The 22,369-nt window shown below is 43.5% G+C and overlaps 1 protein-coding gene across 2 annotated transcripts in view; it reads right to left on the minus strand.

Moving 5' to 3' along the window:
• Positions 1–915: 915 nt before the first annotated feature.
• FAM163B (family with sequence similarity 163 member B) overlaps positions 916–22,369 on the minus strand; it is a 63,784-nt gene continuing 42,330 nt past the window's right edge. The window contains exons 1-3 of one of the 2 annotated variants that reach the window (XM_036748097.1): positions 8,316–8,413; positions 4,139–4,254; positions 916–3,786 (exon numbers count right to left, since the gene is read on the minus strand). In XM_036748097.1, the coding sequence (XP_036603992.1) occupies positions 3,394–3,786; positions 4,139–4,231 (486 nt within the window). In that variant the 5' untranslated portion in view covers positions 4,232–4,254; positions 8,316–8,413 and the 3' untranslated portion in view covers positions 916–3,393. Of the gene's footprint in view, positions 3,787–4,138; positions 4,255–8,315; positions 8,414–22,369 lie in introns of those variants that run through there. The other variant, XM_036748098.1, reaches the window with a different exon arrangement.

Consider the following 22,369-nt stretch of genomic DNA (forward strand, 5'->3'; position numbering starts at 1 on the left):
TCAGGATTTATGAGGACTGGGTGACAAAATGAGGACATCCACGGGGCTAATCATAGGATCATAGCTTTAGAGCTAGAAGAGGCTTTAGGAAGGCAATCTAATCTGAACCCTCTTCAATTCACAGATGAGGAAACTGAGGCCCAAAGAGCTTAAATGACTTGCCCAAGATCAGCCAACTAGCGTCAGAGACCAAGTGGCTGAGTAGATGCCTGCCTCATTTTAGCCATGCTGAAGCTTTCTTCTTTGACCCTTGCATTCAAGTAGTCAATTCTGGCAAACTGAGAAGTCAGACAAAACTGTCTTTGGGGCCTTCCCCTCCCTCTCAACTCTCACTCCATATTTCATTCTTTTTCTTGTTTAGCTAATCACTACTAAGGGGCTCATTGATAATTAGTGTGCCAGCTAGTAACAAAGATTGCTCTGCCCAGGAATATTTGCATTTAAAAGGGGGTTCTTTAAGACTCAAAGGAATAAAGGCAATAGGGCTGCCTTTATTCTGGTGCTGGATACTTGCGTCCTTTTGGATTATTCTGTAGGCACCATCCTACCTGTGAAGTCTGTTCTGCTTCCACTCATGTCCTCTAAATGTGGCTCCTTTCACTATTCTAAGGCTCACTCTGGCGGGGGGGGGGGGCGGGAAATCCCTCATGTTTTCAGGTGGGCTTTATGGCAGCCACTCTCCTGCCCACAGTCAGATGACTGTAATAGTTGCAAGTCTTAGCCTTTCATTTTCAAAACCATACCATACACCAATTATATGTCTGGGCTATGGCCCTGACCTCACTCACCAGATACTTCCTTCTAAAGTCAGACTTGTGTACAATGTCATCGGCGGCTGGCATGACCTCTCGTCCCTAAACCACTATAAAGAGTGGTCTGGAAATGCGGATAGATTAAAGAGCCTCTTCTCCATAGTAATGTCAAAGATAAGGTTTATTTCCTTTTTTTTTTTTTCCAGCAGGCCCAAGAGTCAGTCCTATTCAGCAGTCCACCTCTGTGAAGTTAAGCTGCCTGTCTCTTGTTTCAATTCAAAGCTATATATGTATATATGTTTTATAGTTATGTATAAGATAGGAAAAGGAAACAGGAAAATAGAAAGACAACAGCCACAAGAAATTACCCCCCCACCTCTCCCTCCACCCCCCCAAAGTAAAATGCAACAGAACCAACTTCAGATAAGAATTGTACAAAGTAAGAGTTCGTTCAAGCTTCTGTTATGACATCGGACCACTGAGAACGCCATCCCTGGCAAAGATATTCACACCAAAGCTTCACTGACTACTTGCCCCATTCAGGGATGGATTAATTGGGCAACTCAGATGTGCTATAATCCAAGGCGGAAGAAGGAGAAGAAGAAAGAAAATCCAGAATACCAAAAGTGGCGAATCTTTCATGTACTTTAAAACCTCTTCTGTGGAATTAAAAGCCTTCTGGGAAAGAGAGGAAAACATCTTGTCACAGTGCACACAATATTTATAAACCAACCACAACTCTTAAAACGACAGCTTGCCCTTTGCCAAGAGCATGTCTTCTAAGTAGAAGTTTTAATAGAGAGTTCGGTGAGAAGTGCCTTTTCTGGTTGTGAGCAGGCCGTCTCATAAGGACTATTCTTCCCCAAATCCCATTCAGTGTAGTCTTGAAGGGGAAATCCCCAAAGACAGAACTGGGGGCATTCAGAGAGAAGCTCAGGGGACACGGATTTTCCAGGCAGTCTAATTTCCTGTATCTTTTTAAAAATATAGTTTAACAAACTGCCACCAAAGAGTAAGTATTGCCTTTTCCTAAATAGAAAATGATTGGAGACATACAAATGGCTGCTTTCATTGGAGGTTTAGTGACTTGCCCATCATTAGGATTAGAGGATTTCTCTAATCAGTATGTTAGATATTGTTAAAACCAATTTATCTCTTCCCCTAGACCTGGAGGATGTTGGTGTTGGTGGGCTGTGTGTTGAGGTTAAAATACTTGGGGAGGAAATTGTTGGAACTGGGGATCTGTCGAGAGACAATTTGGAGTTGATTCTGTTATTTATGCCTGCAGATCAGTGTTCAATGTGGAGGGTGGGTGGAAGGCAGAATGGGCCAAACTGTTTCTGGCATCTGGGACAATGACTCGAACTCCAAAGGACTGTTCTAGCAGACAGGTGGCTATGTCAAACATCAAAAGCCCATCTCATTTCCCCCAAGGAGGGGTGTGTGTGTGTGTGTGTGTGTGTGTGTGTGTGTGTGTGTGTGTGTGTGAGTGCATGCCTGACTTAGGAAGTCTCCAGGCAAATTTGGGGAACTTTTTATTTAGCACTATTTTTTTGTGTGTCCGTGTATGTGGAGGCAGGACAAAAGTCATACTCCATTATTATTGATTACAAATTAGGTGGTGTTTTAATATCCTTATCCTCATTCTCTCCTTCCTCCTGCACCCTGCTCCCTTTCCACCGATGGGGTCACCTTTCACCACTTTGGATCCAAAGGGATCTAGGGTCCCAAGAAGATGGGGAGATAATGAAAAGAGGAATACCTTCATGCCCATTGGGGGCTGGAGGAGGCTGTGTGTTTCTACTCTCCAGTACCAAGTCCTTCCAACCTCAGGCAACTACTTGATATGTGAGACAAGCCACCCGGTGTGGTGACACTCAGGACAGTCCTGGGAGCCTGAGATAGTCAGGTACCAAAATTTCTTTAATAAAATGGAGGCAATGGCTTAAACTACCTTAATTCTTGGGTTCCTCCCTCCTCCACTCCCATACTCCATAGCTACTCTCACTCTATGACTGTCATCTCTTAGCTGAAATTTAACCACTTTTGTTTCTGAGGCTCATCCTTAAACAATGACCTTCCCTGCCTGATTGTCCCACATCACGGGGACCTTTCCCTTGTCTTATTTTCCTACAGTTTATACTCCTCATTGGGTATTAAACTCAGACTAGACTGCCTGCTTCTGTTAGTTATGTCGTCATGTGCCCTGCCTCCCCAACTTCTGGAAGGCAGAGAATGTGTTTTCATGTGTGTGCCTTCTATAAGGCCTAATGCAGAGCTGGCCACACAGTAGGGGCTCAGGAAATAGTTTGCCGATTGACTGAATGACTTGCTCTTTTGCTGGATCGGTGAACTACTAAAATACATTCATCATCTCAGAAACTCTCTCAGTCAGACCCCCTGGTGGATTCCCCGGTGGCCAAACTGTTGTTCAATGTCTGGAGGATGGACTGAAGGCTCCCAAGTCAAAGAATGATGGAGCTGAAAGGAACCTTAGAGACCATCTGCTCAAAGCCCCTGATTTTGGAGGTGAAGAGACTGTGGCCACAACACGCCAAAAGTCACATGCCTAGAACGCAGGTCTCAATCCCCAGTCCAGCGCTCCTTTCCCTGGGCCAGTTCCAGGGGGTTAGAAAGGGGCTCAGACATCAGTGCTGATGCTACGGCTTCGGGAGAAGGCTTCCCGCATGGCAGACAGGCGGTTGGGGTTGAGGGCCTGAAGTCCGCCAAAAGTCACCGGCAGCTCTATGTCTTCCTGACTGATGCTTTTATAGTTGATGCGTTCTCCTCCATTTCGAACTTCCTCTGGTTCCTGAAGGAAGAAGGTTGGTGGTTCATAGTGGGAGCAGCTTGGGCAGACGGTGTGGCACTGGGGAGATTTCTGGTTGAACGACGAGGAGGAGGATGGGTAGAGTGAGGGCCCGTTCGTCAGTACAATGTTTCGGTTGGAGTGGAGTGGTGGGACGTGGGAGTGGACGGCGAAGTCAGGCTCTTCCTCATCCTCTTCTGACTCATCTTTCTTGCAACAGTAATACTGGATGCAGGAGGAGAAATAACACTTAGTGTTTTTAATACTGCCAAAATACTTGCACATTCACCATCATATCTGACTCTCAAAACATCCCAGTGAGGTGGGCAGGTGCGCTATCGTGCCCATTTATAGGAAACACACATGGTGAGACAGCAGCCAAGCTGGGTGGGCATCAGGCTGGGACTGCCTGTCTAGTACAGTCTTTGAGGGCTGAGCTTCCCTTTCCCAGCTTCTTTTTTGGATTCTAATAGGGGACCCTTCTCTAGAAGCTGGGAGTGAACAGAGCTGGGGAACGTAGCCTCCCCCAACCCAATGCAATCTAACCCAGTCCAAGAAGCATCTGTTATTACTCTACCTGAAGCCTACAGTAACATAGGACTGCGATGATGCATAGCAAAATTACTGTTGCTAATATTCCGCCTGTGATGACCACAGTCCCGGCTGTCATTCGCCCGCTTCTCCATTAACTGCCTGGAAGACACAAGCAAGGTTTGAAATGCACAGAAAGAAGGTACTGAGGTGGGGAGGCCTGGGTTGGGGGGAGCAGAGAACATGTGTACTAACCAAAGCCTCTCTAGGGCTCTACAAGCCAGAAGAAAAATGCCCAGAAACCAGACAGGACTTTGGGGGCCCTAAACAGCCAGGCCCCCAGGAAGGCAGCTAGTGAGGGAGGAAAAGGGTTAACTTGATAGGATTTAGAGTTGAAAGAGGCTCAAAGGTTCAATTCTTTCATTTTTCAGTAGAGGAAACTGAGGTGAAATCCCATGCCAAAGATCACACAGCTAGTCAATAGCTCATTTGAACCCAGGTTTTCTGATTCCAAATCTACCATTCCTAACCATTACATTAGGCTGCTTAAAAAAAAAAAAAAGATTTGAAGTTCACATAGATCCAGTCATTAAAAGGCAAAGTAGGTCCTTCCCTCAAGCTCTCCTTTGAAAGGAAGGAAATAAGTATTTATTAAGTACCTACTATATGCCAGGCACATGCTAAGTGCTTTACAAATATCACCTCATTTGATCCTCATGACAACCCTGGGAGGTAGGGCCTATTATTAATCCCATTTCACAACTGAGGAAACTGAGACAGAAAGAGGTTAACTGATTTGCTCAGGGTCACCCTGCTAGTAAGTTTCTGAGGCTAAATTTTAACCTCTGGGCTTCCACTGTGTCACCTAGGTTCCTCTAGCCCTTAGGCACTCTTCTTTCAAGAGTGTTCTTATTCATTTTAACCTGGACAAATTTTGAGGGGACTGGGGAAAAGGGTCAGGAGCTCACAGGGATTCAGTTCCTACATGTCTCTGACTGACCTATATCTTGGTAATTGTAGAGGAGGACGGTGTAAACTAACGGCTGACCGAGAGCCAAAGGCTTATTTTACTTAAAGTGTTTGTATGTTTGTTTTTTAAAGGGGAGTGGTGATGGATGTTTGGATCCAGGAAAATTCCTTGGTGCATTCATTCCCAAATCTGGGAGATCCGGATAATAAATCATCTGTGCCTTCCTACCTCACAAGGAATGATGAGGCCAAGTGAGGGAATTCATGTGAAAGCATATTCAGAACCAAGTCACTAAGGCAATCTACTATTACCTTTGGTCAAAATGAGTAAAATTGGGGAATCCAATGGTTAATTTCACCTCTGATTCAAATAGTTCTTTATCCACTTAAAGTATTTCCATATTCATTATCTTATTCAGTCCTCACTACAGCTTTGTGAGGGAGGCAGGGCAGGGATTATTAATCCCATTTTAAAGAGCCCAGAGAAATTAGGTGATTTGCTCAAGGTCATTCAACTAGGAAATGACAGAATTAGGCCAGAATTTGGGTATCACGATAGAGCTGTCTCTCTAGCTCCTGAAGCCTCCTATTTGCAGCTGTTTATCTGGATCTCTTCTTTTTCTCTATCACACTCTCCCCTCTTTCCTTTAACTTATAAACTCTTTGAAGGCTGGGATGGATGTTGAAAGAGTACTGGATTTGAAAGGAGGACCTGGATTCTAATCCTGGATCAGATACCTACCAGTTGTATGACCCCAGGTAAGTCACTCCGTCTTTGTGAACCTTGGTGTCTTGTTCTGTAAAATGGTTATGATAATAATATTTATATGCTATTAACCTCAAGGGGTGGCAGGGAAAGCTCTTTTTGTAAATCTTAAAAAATGATCTAGAAATGTGAGGTTGTTAAGCACTGATGTTTTTCATTTCTAGATTCCCAGAGGCCAGCACCAGGCTTAGGACATTGTAGGTGCCCAATAAATATTGTTGAATTCCTTGCTGAGTGTGAGAGTTCAGGCTTCAGGACTTTCCTAGCCAGTGAGTGGCAGGAAATGGCAGTCCCAGATAGAGAGGTACCACCTTGCCCCAAATACCTATAGGCAGCAATTTTTGTAGCAACAAAGAACTGGAAAAAAAGTAGATTCCTCCCCTTGATTTGGGAAACGCTAAAGAAGTTGTGATACATGAATATATTGAGTATTACTGCGCTATGAGAAATAATAAATATGAGGAATTCAGAGAATCATGGGAAAATCTATATAAATTGATGAGACTGAAGTAGCAGAGTCAGGAGTAAAGCATACATAATGACTACAAGGTAAATGGAAAGCATGAGGACAGTGAAAGAAAGAGAAAAAAAGAAAAAGAAAGAAAAAGAAAAAACCTCAGTGCTTCGAAATTATGATAACCAAGCTTGGCTCCAGTGGAGAGATATGTGAATGTGTCTTCCTCCCTTCTTTGTCGAGGTAGGGGCCCATGGATGTTGAACACTCTATCTATCTATCTATCTACCTATCTGTCTGTCTGTCCGTCTGTCTGTCTATCTATCTATCTGTCTGTCTATGTGATAGATAGGCTCACATATTGGTTAGTTTTGCTGAACCATTTCCACCCACCCCCGACCTTCTTTTCATTCTGTGCTATAGTTCCTACAATATCGGAGATGACTCTAGGGAAGGGGGAAGGGGCAGGAATATATTGAGAAACAAAGGTGATGTAAAAATAAAAGATATCAATAAAAATTTAAATAGAAAAAAATAGGTCTCCCGGGTTGGTTCTGTCAAGCCAGTAGCTCTGCCCTTGAGAGTTAGAATCTAAAACTCTCCACAGCCATTCAGTCCTCTCTGATGGGTCAATGGGTCTGATGTGGAGAGTGACCTTCTTAAGTCCTGTCCCCTGCCCTGATGACAGATTGGGATGTCAATTCTGCAGGCCCCACAGGTTGCAAAAACAGTTTCCCTCCATCTCCACAGCTTTCCTTGGATTTTTACCAAAAAAGACCTTGAATAATTTCAGCTCTGATACTTACAGCAACTCCCAATGAGGGGACTGGACCAGATCAGAGCTTCTTAACCTATGATCTGTAAACTTGTTTTTAAAAACTTCTGATAAATGTATTTCAATATAATTGGTTTCCTTTGTAGTCCTATATATTTTATTTTGCGCATTTAAAAATGTTGTTCTGAGAAGGGGTACATAGGTTTCACCAGACTGTCAAAGGGGTCCATGATACAAAAAAGGTTAAGAACTTCTTCACCAGATGATCATTGGGGTTTCTTCTAGTTATAAATCCTAGGTTGGATCCCACAGAGAAGGAAGAATCCTATCTGTTTCGGAAATACATTCAGTAGTCTGGAGTAAATGAGTTTCTGGGTGACTATGGACTCTTGCATAATCATTGAATATCAGAGCTGGAATCTTTTAATTTTACAGACGAGAAAACTGAGGCTTACTGAGGTTGTAACTTGCCCAAGTTCATACAGCCAGTAATAGAGCCAGGATTTGAATCCTAGGTCCCTTATCCAAAACAATATTCTTTCTGCGATACCACTGAGATAAGGAAATGGAGGCCCTCTCTGGGCAATTACTGGGGAAAAAAATTTGCTGAAGGTCACGCAGCTGTTTAATGCTGGAGCTGGGACTAGAACTTAGGTTTCTTGATGCCCGGTTTAGGGATAAACTAAAACTTTTGCTGCCTCTCTTGGAGGATATGCCCCTGGCAAGGGAAAGGGGGAGTTTTCAAAATCCCTTTGGGGCCATTAGGGTTTTTCAGGCTCCTAGTCCCCAGCCCTGGGGTGAGGAAGGGCCTAGCAAGTGGGGATACACACACACACACACACACACACACTCACACCAGCTCTTGCAAAGCTCAACAGACAGTCTTGGCCTGGCTGGTTGCCAGAGTCAGGATTGAGCCAGCTGGCCCTGCCTGGGCCCTGCTGACTACAAGAGTAAGACAAGCACAGGATCCAAGTACATGGTGTGTGTAGAGAGGGAGGGGTGGAGGTTGGCGGGGCAGGTGGAGGTGGGGGTGTGAATCTTGATGGCTGAGATGGGGGTCTTATGTCCAGACAAGGCTCACGCTCCTCCTGATGCCCAGTGGGGTGGGGAGAAATAAATCAGGCAGCGGTTCTCAGAGTGGGAGGAAGAGTTTTTAAATTGCATGCTTCCACCACCCTCCCTCCTTCTTGGTTAATGTGGAGACTTAGCTCTGAGCAAAACCAGCTGTGTTTTGGTTTAGCCTTTCCCCGACTCACCAGGTAAAGCAAGTGCCACAATAATCCCTTCTACTCATATACAGCCGTATGCTTTCCAAAGTGCTTTTCCATCCATTATCTTCTTTGATCCTTATACCAACCCTGTGAGGGAAGTAGGGCTTAGATTATCACCCCCACTTTATAGTTGAAGGAATTGAGGCCCCAGAGAGAACAACTGTATTGTTCAATGGTCACACAAGGAGTGAGTGGCAGAGTAGAACGGGAATGCAAGACTCTTTGACTCCCAAATTCAATGTCTTTGTATAAAAGCTATTACCTTTACTTTAGGGATTCATAGGAGATTATTGAATGTCACAGTTTGAAGGACTTTAAGGTTCATCTTATCTCGTCATTTTAGAGGCAGCAAGGTGGCGCAGTAGAGATAGCGCTGGGAGTCAAGAAGACCTAAATTCAAATCCAGTCATACACTTACTAGATGTGTGACCCTGGGCAAGTCACTTACTCTCTGCTTGCCTCAGTTTCCTCACCTGTAAAATGAGAACAATCATAGGACCTATCTCCCAGGGTTGTTATAAGGATCAAATGAGATAATATTTGTAAAGCGCTTACTTAGCACAGTGTCTGATACGTGGTGGGCACTATGTAAATGTCGGCTGTTATGACTGTTACTTTTATGTTACAGAGGAGGAATCTCAATTCCAGAGAAGGAAGAGATTTGGCCAAGGCCATGTAGCCAGAACCTGGACTAATGGAAGACCTATTAGAATATAAGCTTCTTGAGGGCAGGGACTGTCTTTTTGCTTATATTTTTATTCCCGGCATTTGGTACAGTGCCTGGCACACAGTAAGCGTTTAATAAATGAATGCTGACTTGATTTGAAGTAGAGTTTTAAAAGTGCAAATAATAGAGCACATCCAGCCACAGCCATGAGGCAGGGAGGTGGCGCAGAGGACAGAGCACAGGACCTGGAGTCGGGAAGGACTGAGTTCAAATCCTATTCTCAGACACTACTTAGCTGTGTGGCTTTGTGCAAGTTGTTTAACATATCTTGGCCTCAGTATCCCCATCTGTAAAGTGAGGTTAATAATAGCACTGACCTTTAAAAGGCTGCGATGAGGATCAAATTAAATAACATAGGGAAAGCACTGTGCAATCCTCAAGTGTTATGCATATGCTTTGTTGGTAATCAGCTGTTTCAGTTGTTTCTGACTCTTTGTGATCCCATCTGTGTTTTTTTTTGGCCAAGATACTAGGGTGGTTTGCCATTACCTTCTCCAGCTCATTTTACAGATGATGGAATTGAGGTTGAGTTAAGTGACTTGCCCAGGGCCACACAGCTAGTAAGTGTCTAAGGCCAGATTTGAACTTGGGGAGAGAGGAGCCTGCATGACTCCAGACCAGAACTCTATCCACTGCACCACCTAGCTGCCATATATACTATTATTGATTATGGAGTTTCAGGTCAAGCAAAAACAAAAACAGAAAACAAAACAAAACAAAACAAAAACAAACCCATTTATTGGGAAGATTCTACGTTTCCCATCTTATGCCAGGTTCTGAGGTGAATAGGACAGAAATAGAAAACACCCTTTCTGACCGAAAGTAGCTTAAATTTAGTTTAGGAAATAAGAGTTTCATGAAATAGTATAGAAAAAAAAATATCATTAAATGCAAGGATGATTTGGGAGAAACCACAACTGATAGAGGGATTTAGACCTCTAGAACAAGGCATCTATAGAGAAATTTCCAGTAGCAACTTCACCATTCCCTTATTGACCAAACAAATATTTACTGAGTTCCTGCTACAGACAAGGAAGGCCCTGTGCTAGGTACTATGGATGACACAAGGAATAACACTGTCCCTGACCTCAAGAAGTTTAAAATCTAGTAGAGGCAGGGCTAAGGAGTACAACATATGAGTACATAGTCAAGTCAGGTCGAGAAGCATTTATGAAGAACATACTATGTGCCAGGCATTGTGCTAAGTTCTGGGAATACAAAGAAAGGCAAAAACAGTCACTAACCTCAAGCAGTTCAAATTCTAATGGGAGAGACAACATGAAAAAAAACTACAAATACAATCCATACGGGATAAATTGGAGATCATCTGTATTGTTAGTGTATTTTTTTGCTTGATGGGAAGATCTTTCCCATCCATTAATAGATCCATGTAACCTTCTTAAGTCACATGAGCCTGGGTCACTAAAGTTATGATGCCCTCCAACACTGAGGAAGTGTATATATACTCGGAGGTTAGCATTTTGCTTTGGGGCTCACTCATGGGAAGGGTGTTCATGTGATTTAGCCAGATAAGACTCTGGGTAGCCGTTAAGGAGCCCCTCACCCTGGCTTTGAAAACCCAGATGTTGGTGATTCTCTCTCTGGTAACTATGTATATATTGCTTTCAGTCAGACAGTTAGAAGACCTATCTGTTGATTTGTGTTATTTTCTCTGTTTGTAATTTAAACTTGTAATTTCTGTTTGTATTTCCTCTGAAGTTCAGGTTGCTTACCTTTCCCCTGAACTAAGTGAATGGTATATATGTTTGATTAAAATAATATTGTTGACCCCTTTTAAGTTGCTGTCCTTTAGAAAAGCAGATCAAAGAACCTGTGCTACCAGCCTTCCTGCGTGCTGGTGTTATTAGTCTTACATCTGCACAGCAGCTGTAAGCAACATTGCTGTTACATCATCTCAGAGGGAAGGCAGTGGCATTAAGGGGGAACAGGAAAGGCTTCTGGAAGAAGGTGGGATTTCAGCTGAGATTTGAAAGATTAGATTGTAAGCTCCTTGAAGCCAAGGACCATCTCTTGCCTCTTTGTGTATTTCCAGTGCTTAGCATAGTGCCTGGCACATGGTTATTATTGTTGTTTAGTTGTTTTCAGTCATGTTCAATTTTTTGTGACTCTATTTTGAGGTTTTCTTGGCAAAGATACTGGAGTGGTTTGCCATTTCCTTTTCCAGATCATTTTACAGATGAGGAAACTGAGGCAATCAGTGTGAAATGACCTGGAATCCTCTCCTTCCTCATCACTGCCTCCTGGCTACTTGGTTCCTACTAGGCCCTTAATACATGTTTATTAATTGATTGAAGAAAGCCAGGAGGCAGTGATGAGAAAGGAGAGAATCCAAGGTATAGAGGATAGCCATTAAAAATGCACAGAGTCAGGGGCAGCTAGGTGGCCCTGGAGTCAGGAGGACCTGAGTTTAAGTTCAGCCTCAGACACTCGACACACTTACTAGCTGTGTGACCTCGGACAAGTCACTTAACTCCAATTGTCCTGCCTTCCCCCCTACAAAAAAAAAAAAAAACAGAAAATGCACAGAGTCAAGAGATGGAGTTTTGGGCAAAAAACAGCCAGGAGGCCAATGTCACTGGGTTGTAGAGTAAATGGAAGGGAGGAAGGTGTAAGAAGACTGGAAAGGTCAGAAGGAGCCAAGTTATGAAGGGCTTTGAATGCCAAACAGAGGATTTTATGTTATCCCATAGGTGTTAGGGAGCCTTTGGAGTTGACTGAGGGAGGGGGTTGACATGGTAGGACCTGAGCTATAGGAAGCTCACTTTGGTGCCTGAGTAGAGGATGGGACCAGAGTGGGGAGAGACGTGAGGCACGGAGATGCACCAGCATTCCTGATATAAGGAGCTGAGCCCCTGCCCTGGGTGGGAGGGCAGGGAGCCTATTTGAGAGATCTTATTAAGATAAAATCAACAGGATTTGACAACTGATTAGATAGAAGGGGTGATAGAGTCCAGGATGACAGTTAGTTTATGAACCTGGGTGCCTGGGAGTGTAGTGGTTCACTCTCACAATGGGAAGACAGTGAAGATTTTGGAGCAAGGGTGTGTCAGGAGGAAATGTATGTTTTTGGAAGACTGAACCTGGCAGCGGGCTGTGGGATGGACTGGGGGGATGGGGAGTGACGAGAAAGACCAGATTGTTGCCTTAACTGCACGTCTGTCCAAAAGAGAGCCTATTGTGGATGCTTTTGCCATCACCCTTTTCCTTTCTTGTTCATTTGAAACTATCCATTTGGGGTTGGGGTAGGATTTGGGCAGGGAATCCTTTGGGGAAGTGCTAGTATCAGTTTTGGAAATGCCAGGGACTTTGCCTGCAAAATGAAGAGTTTGAACTAAGCTCTAATATCCCACCTAGGTCTGTGTTCTATGTCCTAAGGTTCTTTCCAGCTCTGACGTTCTATGTTCTAAGGTCCCTTCCAGTTCTGATCTAATGCCTTGACTCTAAGACCACCACACCCCTACTCATAGTAAGTGTTAAGGAGTCAGATGATTGTCATGATCACTGCTAAGGCCATTTGGAGATCTATGAGCCATTCCCAGAACAGTCTGGCTTTTTTGCTGTCCCTCATGCCACCTTCCCAAATAGCTGTTGGAAGTTCATCTAAGCCCACTGTCATCTGAGCCTCTCTCCCCATGAGAACAGAGTTGGAGGGGTCCTGATCTTTGCAGCCACTGCCTGACTCTCTGAACAGCTTGGAAGGAGAGAGCAACCTGGTGGTGTGATGGGGAACTTTGTCCAGCCCTCTGTACTTGGCCCATAGAAGACTCCCAGCCCAACCCCAACGGCTGTCAGCAGCTATCTCTATGACACCTGTACTTGTGCCAGCTGGAGCACACTGTAGGGGGATCTGATCCCAGGCTTTATAGATATGCTGAGGAACAGAAATGCTTCAGATGAATGCCAGGGCCAGAGAGGCCAAGTCCCCAGTCCATGCACACACAATGACAGCTCAGCCCCCTGGCAGGAGGCCAGCTTCACTTTTAACTGTGACCAGTCTCCAGTGCCCCAGGCTCCCTCCTTCCTCTTTCCATGCTTTTGTTCATTCTCCTGTCCAAAGCTAAATCAATTTTTATATCCCAACTTAAGTTCTAAGGCTTTGGGGAGGCCTCCCCTGACTCCTCCAGCCTTATTTCTCCTTTCTCTCACCTCCTAGAGCACTTATAGTCAGAACAGTGCCACTCAAGCATTGTTTATAAAGGGGATATAACTATTCAGAAATCTAGCTTTTAACAAAGTCAGACTGGTTGAAGAGGGCGTTGGAGAAGCTCTGGTCTCCTTGGTTGGGAAAGCAGAAGAGGTGGAGCTATTCTCAGGTAGAAGCCTCTTGGGGGCAAGAAAAAGACTGCAATTCTTGAGCCTCCATTGTTCAGGGGAGTGGGGGAGGTCGTTGTTGTCATCCTCCTCCTCCTCCTCCTCCTCCTCCTCATCCTCATCCTCCTCCCATCATCATCATCACTGTTATTGCTAGTCCTTCGTTTCTGAAGAGGATCAGTGACATCATGGGTGATGCCCAGACTTGCATTTAAGTGAAGCAGAGCTGTGCAAAGCTGTCAGACCTTGCTGCCTGGTGGGGAAGGGAACAAGTATTTATTAAGCATCTACTATGTGCCAGGCACTGTGTAATTGCTTTACCAATATTACCTCATTTGATCCTCACAACAACTCTGGCAGGGAGGTGCTATTATTATCCCCATTTATAGCTGGAGAAACTGAGGCAGATAGAGATTAAGTGGATTAGCCAGGGTCATGCATCTATTAAGTGTCTGTGGCTAAATTTGAACTCAGTCTTCCTGACTCCATGGGCTCAGAGCACTATCTACTGCTACCTCTAGCTCGTAGGGAATGGAGATCCTTCAGTCTGTGGCAGAGAAATCTTTATTGCTCTTCTTCAAGTGAGGAAACAGGGTTGTAGGCTCTGGCATCATTGAATTTAGAGTTTAAAAGGATGACTTAGAGATCACCAAGTCTAATTCTCTTAATTTATGGATGAAGAAATTGAGCTTCAGCTCAGTCGAGTGACTAGCTCAAAGTTACATGGGTAGTAAGCAACAGTGATAGGATTCGAATCCGGATCTGCTGATTCCAGATTCAGTGCTTGCTCTGTTCTATCATGGTGCCTCTCCCACTAGAAATGGGTTCTAGAACTGCCTCTTTCACTACATCACTGAGTGACTTTAGGCAAGTCACTTCTCTTTCAGCCTGTTAATTCCTCATCTAAATGAGAAATTCGAAATAGACAATCTCTGTGGTTCCCTCTAGCGAGGGATGTTCCGGAGCTAGCTTTGAGCCAGCTTTGACCAGCTCTCAATGGTTACCTTTGCAATGTAAGCATTTACATCTCTTGATTTCCACTACAAATCAGGGCTCATTTTATTGTTTTGTCGATTGTTTACTCTAGACTTATTAAAGTGACTGAGAAAATATTAATAAAACTCATTAAACTTACAAGTATGTTGTGTGTACATTTTCCCCCTCAGCCAATTGTTAAACATTTATCAGCACGTACCTGCCTCTAACTCTAAAAAAAACCACATTTTCTGAATGCTTTAAGATTTGCAAAGCACTTTCCTCATGGCAATCCTCTAAGGCAGGTAGTTCGAGTGTTATCATCTCTAATTTTCCAGAGAAGTAAACTGAGGCACAAGAGGTTAAGAAACCTGCCACAGACAGTGAGTGTTCAAAGCAGGATTTGAAGCACCCCCAGGTCTCCTGCCTACAAGTCCAACGCTCTCTTCATCCACCATTGCCTACGACCTAAATTGCTACTATTTAAGTCAAACCATTTTTACTTGCTCTGATAAGCTATGCCTTAGCCCAGGTGAGAAGTGAAAACCTTTCATTTTAACTGCAAGGACTAACTACGACAACAAGAATTAGTATGATGCTATGATAATGAGAACCACAATAATAGTGCTTGCCATTTGAAGCACTTTAAGGTTTACAAAACAATTTACAGGCACGCATCTGCTCATCTGATCCCTACAACAAGCTGGTGAGACACTGCAAATATTGCTGGAATCCTTCAGGGTACTCTATTGTCATCCCAGGTAGAACTCAAACCCCTCTGCCCTCAGATTATGATACCACCCCACCTTTCAAGTTTTTTTTAAAATGTGGCTCCCCTCTATGTTAACTGCCCTCCAAACACCTCATGTGTGTCCTTTTGTCTTCCTCCTCCCTGTCCCTGAAAAGTCCTCCTGGTTTCTATTCACCTGCTGAATTCCTACCATTACTTTGAAGCACATGTCAAATATCACCTTCTCAAGGAAGCCTTCTCTGATCCCCCAGAGATTTCACACATAATTTTGTTTTGTACCTTTCTGAGGTACTTACCATGTGATACTGTGTATTATAGTTATCTGTGTTTGTGTCTTACCTGCCTATAACTTTTAAGTTTCATTAGAGTATGAACTTGTCTTTTTGTTGCCTGTTTTAACTGATGTATTTTGCTTTTTACGTCACCAAAATTTCCCCCATATCCCTCCCTCCCTCTTTCCCTGAGAGCCATCCTATATAAAAATAATATTTTTAAGAACAGAAAAAGAGAAAAAATCATTAAAAACGTCTGAAAATATTGGCAATGTATCACACACTTGTGAACCTCCCATCTTTTTAAGTAGGTGGGGTAGGCTTATTTCTTAATTGAATTATTAATCTCTCTTGGTGTTCATTACAGTGCTGCACACAGCAGGTGCATAATAAATGTATGTTGAATGGATGAATGCATGAATATGGTGACAAAGTTCAGTGTTCTTGTAGTGAGCTAGATGGAGTCAGGAGACTTGGTAGAAAATGCTTGGGTGATTTGGAAGAACAGGGACGGTCTTAACTCTTGCGGAAAGGCCACCCCAGTTCCTGTTTGGAGTAAAGGAGCAATCTGTCAGTTTTAAAAATTCTCTTTTCTCTGATGGTTTACTGAAATATCAGAACCACTAGCCAAGACAATTTGGCAAGCATCTCACTGAGCTGTTAATCTGTCCCTCTGGACCACAAACTGTTTAAAGCTTTATAAACTTCTTCTCCCCACATTTACAAGAACAGAATGTGAGGTAGGAGTTGCACCCCCTTAATTGTGACCCTAATTTTCCACCTGGTGGGTAGGACCCTTTCTGGTATCCCCCCATGCCTGCTCTCAGAAACCAGGAGAACGAAACACTTTCATAAACTCTAGCTATGAGTCTCCTGCTTTGCTGGGGGTTACCAACCGGGGAGGGGGGCGATGATTACCCTAGAAGGGGATTCAAGTAGCTTTGTTCCCCAAATGAGAAGCCATTTTCCATGGAGTCCTTCCTGACTGATCTGACCACATCTCTACAGTCATCTCATCTTTCCATTCTCTGAATCCCTAGATATAAAGAAGCCTTGATCTGGGGGAGGCTTCAGAGACCACCTAGTACCTGTCTAGAGCTGGAAGGGACCTGGTTGTTCAGTCGTCGTGACCCCATTTAGGGTTTTCTTGACAAAGATACTGGAGTGGTTTGCTATTTCCTTCTCTAGCTCATTTTACAGATGAGGAAGCCAAGGCAAACAGGGATAAGTGACTTGCTCAGGGCCACACAGCTAGGAAGTGTCTGAGGCCGAATTTGAACTCAAAAAGATGAGTCTGCCTGACTCCACACCCGGCTCTCTATCCATTGTGCCACCTAGCTGTCCTTGGAAGGGAAGGGAGCTTAGAAGTCAGTTAGTCCAATTCCCTCATTTTATATGTGGGCAAACTGAGGCCCAGAGAAATTAGGTTACTACCCCAAAGTCACAAAGTAAGTGACAAGATCCAGAATGGGAATTCAGACCCTCTGGTGCCTAATTCTGTGCTCATTACCCTGTACCATTCTATGTCTCAAACCCCATCACATCCCTGAACAAGAATCCGCTCTACCACATAGTTGACAAGTGGTCATCCAGTCTTTGTTTGCAGACCTTCAGTGATGGGACCACTAATTCCTGAGTCAGTCCATTCCACTTAAACTCAGAAACTTGAGATGTTAAGGACCTCAGAGATTACCTAGGCTAAGCTGTGTGTGAAGAGAAATCCTTAATACAAGAATACTAACTATTGGTTATTCAGCCTCCACTTGAAGATGTCCAGTGATACAAACCTCCTAAGCACCCACTTCCCTATCTGACACTTTTGATTGGGACATTTTCCCTTATATTGAGTTGAAATCTACTCCCCTTGCAAAATCTATCCATTGCTAAGAATTGGGCAACTAAGTAGTGTAATGCCTAGAGCGCTAGAGTCAAGAAGACTTGAGTTCAGATTTGGCCTCTCATACTTATCAGCTATGTGACCCTGGGTAAGTCATTTAATGTCAATTTTGCTTTAGTTTCCTCAACTGTAAAATGAAATATTAATAGCACCCACCTCAAGGAACTGTTGTGAGGGTCCAATGAAATCATATTTGTAAAGTGCCCGGCACATAAGAGCTTCTTAACAAATACTTATTTCCTTTCTTGCTTCTAGTTTTTCCCTTTGAAGCCAAGCAGGACAAATATAATTCCTCTTCTACATGATGGCCTTTCAAGTCCTAACAACCAGCTATCATGATCCCTTAAAGATTTTAAAAAATTATTTTTTTCCATAAGCAAAAATCTAGTTATTCTCTCTTCTACCTTTCCTCTTTGCACGTCGCCCCCGCACTGAGAAGAAAGAAAGACAAAACCCTTGTAACAAGTATGAAGAGCCAAGCCAAAAAACATTCTCCATTGGCCGTGTCCTAATTCTGCACCAAGAATCCATCATGGGCCCCTCAGGATGTGGGGGTCTGGTTCTCCAGAATCACTGTCCCTCACTGCATTGATTAGAGTTCTTATAGCTTTCAAAGTTATCTTTATAATATGGCTGATTTTGTTGTTGTTCAGTCATATCTCTTTGTGACAAGAGTCTGGGGTTTTCTGGGGAAGGATACTAGAACGGTTTGTCATTTCCTTCTCCAGTGTGCTTCCATTTTACAGATGAGGAATTGAGGCAAATAGGGGTTAAGTGGGTGTGCCTTGGGTGGCATGGTTATTAAGTGTCTGAGGCTGTATTTGAACTCAGATCTTCCTGATTCCAAGCCTGGTGCTCTATACACTGCACCACCTACCTGCCTCATACAATTATTCCCCTGGTTCTGGCTACTTCACTCTGTATCTTACAAGTCTTCCCAGGTTTGTTTTTAACCATCTGTTTTGTTATTTTTGAATTCCAAAGTCTTCTCTTTTTGAGACTAGGTAGTCTCCATTCCTTGACCTAAGTCTTATGGTCTCTAAGCCTCTAACCACTCTGGTCACTGTCCTTTGGATCTGCCCCAGCTTATCAATATTCTTCCTAAAATGTGGTACCCAGAACTAAGCACAATATGCTAGATTGGATTTGATTAGAACAGAGTACAAGATTCAACTCAACAACTGAATGTTTAAGTACCTACTATGTGTAAAGCTTTGAACACCCTTCAGAATCTAGCTACCTCCTACCTTTCAACCTTTCTTACATCTTCCTCTCCACTACTTTTCTTCTATCCAGTGATGCTGGCCTCCCTGCTGTTCAGTGCACGCCCGTCTCTTGGCTCTGGGCATTTTCTCTGGCTGTCCCCTATGTCTGGAATATCTCTCTCCTTACTACTTTCCCTGGATTCCTTTAAGTCCCAATTAAGATCCTCTCTTCTACAGAAAGCCTTTCTTAACCCCTCTTAATGCTATGCCTTCCCTCTGTTAATTATTTCCTACTTATCACATATCTATACATGTATTGCATATACACATATATTTCCTATTTATCTTGATTAGCCTATTTGTACACATTTGTTTGCTTGCTGTTTCCCCGCATTAGATTGTGAGCTCCTTGAGGGCAAGGATTGTCTTTTGCCTCTTTTGGTATCCCCAGCACAGTGCCAGGCACATGGTAGGCCCTTAATAAATATTTATTGACTGTTTGACTGCTAGGTGCTGGAATTTAAAGAGCAAAAATAAACCAAAACCAAACCTCCGAAAAAAACCCCAAAGGAGTTTGTTTACCTTTTGGTTGGGGGATACAATACATAAACAGATCAGTAAATACAAGGCAATTTAACAAGGGCGTGGCCTCTAATAACTGGGGAGATCAGAAAAGGCTTAGGGTGGAGGGTGGCAGTGGAGCTGAACCCTGAAGGAAACTGAGGCTTCTATCAGGCTCAGGTAAGGAGGAAGTGCATTCCATCCAGGGCAGGGCAGCCTGTGTAATGCGGTAGAGAGCTAAGGGAATGGCAAGGAGGTCAATTTGGGATATAGAGTCATCTATTTTATTGTACTATGTTATGGAAATGCTTGTTTCATTTCATAAATTAAAAAAAAATCAAAATTTAAACAAAGGGCTGTGCCTTAGGAAGACTACTTGGTAGACAGATTGGAGAGAGGAGGCTGGAAGCAGACCAACAAGTTAGAGCACTGCAGTGATTTAGGTGAGAGGTAAGGAGGGCCTGTAGCTGTGGGAATGGAAAGAGAACAGATACGAGAGAATTTTTAACGGAAGAAGCATTGATAAAACCTGGCTATCAGTTAGGGTTTGAGGAGGGGGAGGGAAAGAGAGGGGAGAGTCTGGGATGATTCTAAGGTTTTTGAATTTGAGTGACTGGAAGGATAGTGGTGCCCTCAACAGAAATGGAAGTTTAGAAGCGGACTGGGTCATTTAGGAGGAAGTTCTGTTTCGGACATGTTGAGTTGGAGATGCCTGTGGGACATCCAGGTGGAAAATTCATGCAGGCAGTTGATGATCTGGGACTGGAACTCTGGATCAAGATTAGGATTGGATGTTTAATTTTGAGAACTATTTGGGTAGAGACAATTTAATCCAGAAGAAGTTTGATTAAATCACCAAAGGAAAAGGTATCCAGAGAGAAGACAGCCTCGGGCAGAGCCTTGGGGCAAGAGATGGATACTGATCCAGCAGAGATGACCACCTAAAAAGTGCCCATATCTCTTCCATCCTCAAAAATCCCTCAGCTGATCCAGCCATACCTGCTAGCTATTGTCTTATACCTCTTTTCTGGCTAAACTCCTAGAGAAAGCTGCCTCCAATCACTGCCTGCAGTTCCTTCCTCTTTGTTTCTTACCTCTCTGCAGTCTGACTTCTGACCTCATCATTCAACCAAAGCGTCCTTCTCCAAAGTTATCACGATCTCATTAATTGCCAACTCTAGTGGTCTCTTCTCCACCCATGTCCTTCTGGATCTCCCTTCAGTCTTTGATACTATTTAGTTATCCTTTTCTCTTAGATAAATGATTCTTTCTAGGTTTTTTAGGACACTTCTCTCTCCTGGTTCCCTTCCTACCTGCTGTTGGACTGTTCCTCCTTAGTCTCCTTTGCTACATCTTCATCCAGGTCGTGTCTGTAAACTGTGGGCTACCCTCTCATTTTACAGATGAGGAAATAAGCCCAGAGAGCTTAAGTAATTCGTCCAATAGCACACAGCTGTTAAGTGGCAGAGTGGAGATCTGAACTTGGGTCCTCGGACTCCAAGTCCAGTACTTTCTGCTGGACCATAGAATACCTTCTATTGTTCTCCAGTTGTTTCAGATATGAACAGGACATCATAGATCAAAGGCTGAAAGGAAACTCAGCTTTCTAGCTATACTGTAATTTAAGAATAGTCAGTTTCTTCCTTTGTATTATGTACGTCCCCCATCCCTGCCTCCTGATTAGCACTCGTATTACCATAATCCCACGGGTTAACTTTTAGAGACATTTTTCATGGAATGTCAGAGCTGAAAGGAATCTTGGAGACCATTTAGACCAGAGGTTCCTAACTTGGTGTTTGCCCCCAAGTGTTCATGGATAGATTTCAGGGGGATTTGTGAACTTGGGAGAGGAAAAAAATGACATCTTCATTTTCACTGACCTTTTGTTTCATTTGTCATTATACGTGATTAATTTTATGCATTTAAAAATATTATCCTGAGAAGGGGGTCATAGGTTTCACCGGACTGCCAAAGGGGGTTATGGCACATGAAAAAAAGTTGGGAACCTGGTGTCACTTCACAAATGGGGAGGCTGAGCCCTGGTGAGGGGGAAGTGACCTGCCCAAGGTCACAATACTAGTAGTAAGATGGAAAGCAGGGGTTTTTCCTCTTCCCCAAGTTGCCTCACACTCAGAAACAATGGAGACTTCAGCCTTTTCCTTACAAACACATTTGTCTTGTTAAAAAGTTCTTTCTACCTGGAAGCTTTAAAGTCTCTAGTGAGTAGAAAAGTATATAGCATATGAAGGAGGCCCATAAGCCAAACAGTTCCTGTCTAGACCTCCTTTACATTTGTTCCTAATTTCATGCTCCACAGGCCCCTGGATTCTTATATTTAGTAATAAATATATGGGGAAGTGTTTTGCAGTGCTGCTGTGGTCTCAGAGAAATTATCCAGAACCCTGGTACAGGGAGGGTAAGACCCAGACAGAGAGAAGATACCATTCATAATGGGGCTTTATATGTCTCGATAACAATGTGTGAATCCTCATATTTTATTCTTTTCAAATTTTTTTAAAAAGATGGCCACTTTTGGGGGGAGGGGAGCAAGGGATCCTGAAACTACTCCATTAGACTTTAAGTTCCTTTCTTTCTTTGTATCCACAGCACTCAGGACAGTGACTAGCACATAGTAGGTGCTTAAGGAATGCTTGGTGACTAACTAATTGAAGCAGCATAGTAAGGAGAAAAGAGTGCTTGGTTTGGAATCAGAGGTCCTGTGTTTGAATCCCACCTCTGCCACAACTATTTATGTGACCCCGGATAAATCACTTACACTCTTTGGGCCCCAGTTTTTCTTATGTGTAAAACTGAAGGTGTATCTTCCAGCTCTATTATCTATGATCCAATGAAATTATGCTTCCTGAGCTAGTATTCTAGGATTTGGGGGAATAGGCCCATTTTTCCTTTCTCAGTTCCTCTGGCTCTTACCCCTCCTCCTTCTATTTTTTCTGACGAGAATCTTCATTTCTAAGCTCTGGTCAAGCTTTTCTCTCTAGCTCAGTGACCCCTGTTGTTTGAGGTGCAGAGGGCCCATCAAAACAACTCCCTGCTCTCAGCTTCAGGCTCACCACTCTTCCTTCCTTCACCACCTTGGGCCTTTACACAAGAAACCAAGATGATAAATACCTAATCATGCAAACCAGTCCACGCTAATGTACTAACGGGAGAGGAACTAAGTTGATTTCTGTTGTTTGTCCTTGTTTTTGAAGAGGACCAATGACATCATGGGGTGATATGTTGACTCAATGCAGAGCTGCACTGAGTTGTTAGCCTCATCCTCTCTTCTGGAGTCATCATAGTCCAGTGATAACACAAA

This window comes from Trichosurus vulpecula, chromosome 3 (genome assembly GCF_011100635.1).
Source record: "Trichosurus vulpecula isolate mTriVul1 chromosome 3, mTriVul1.pri, whole genome shotgun sequence".
Taxonomy (NCBI): domain Eukaryota; kingdom Metazoa; phylum Chordata; class Mammalia; order Diprotodontia; family Phalangeridae; genus Trichosurus; species Trichosurus vulpecula.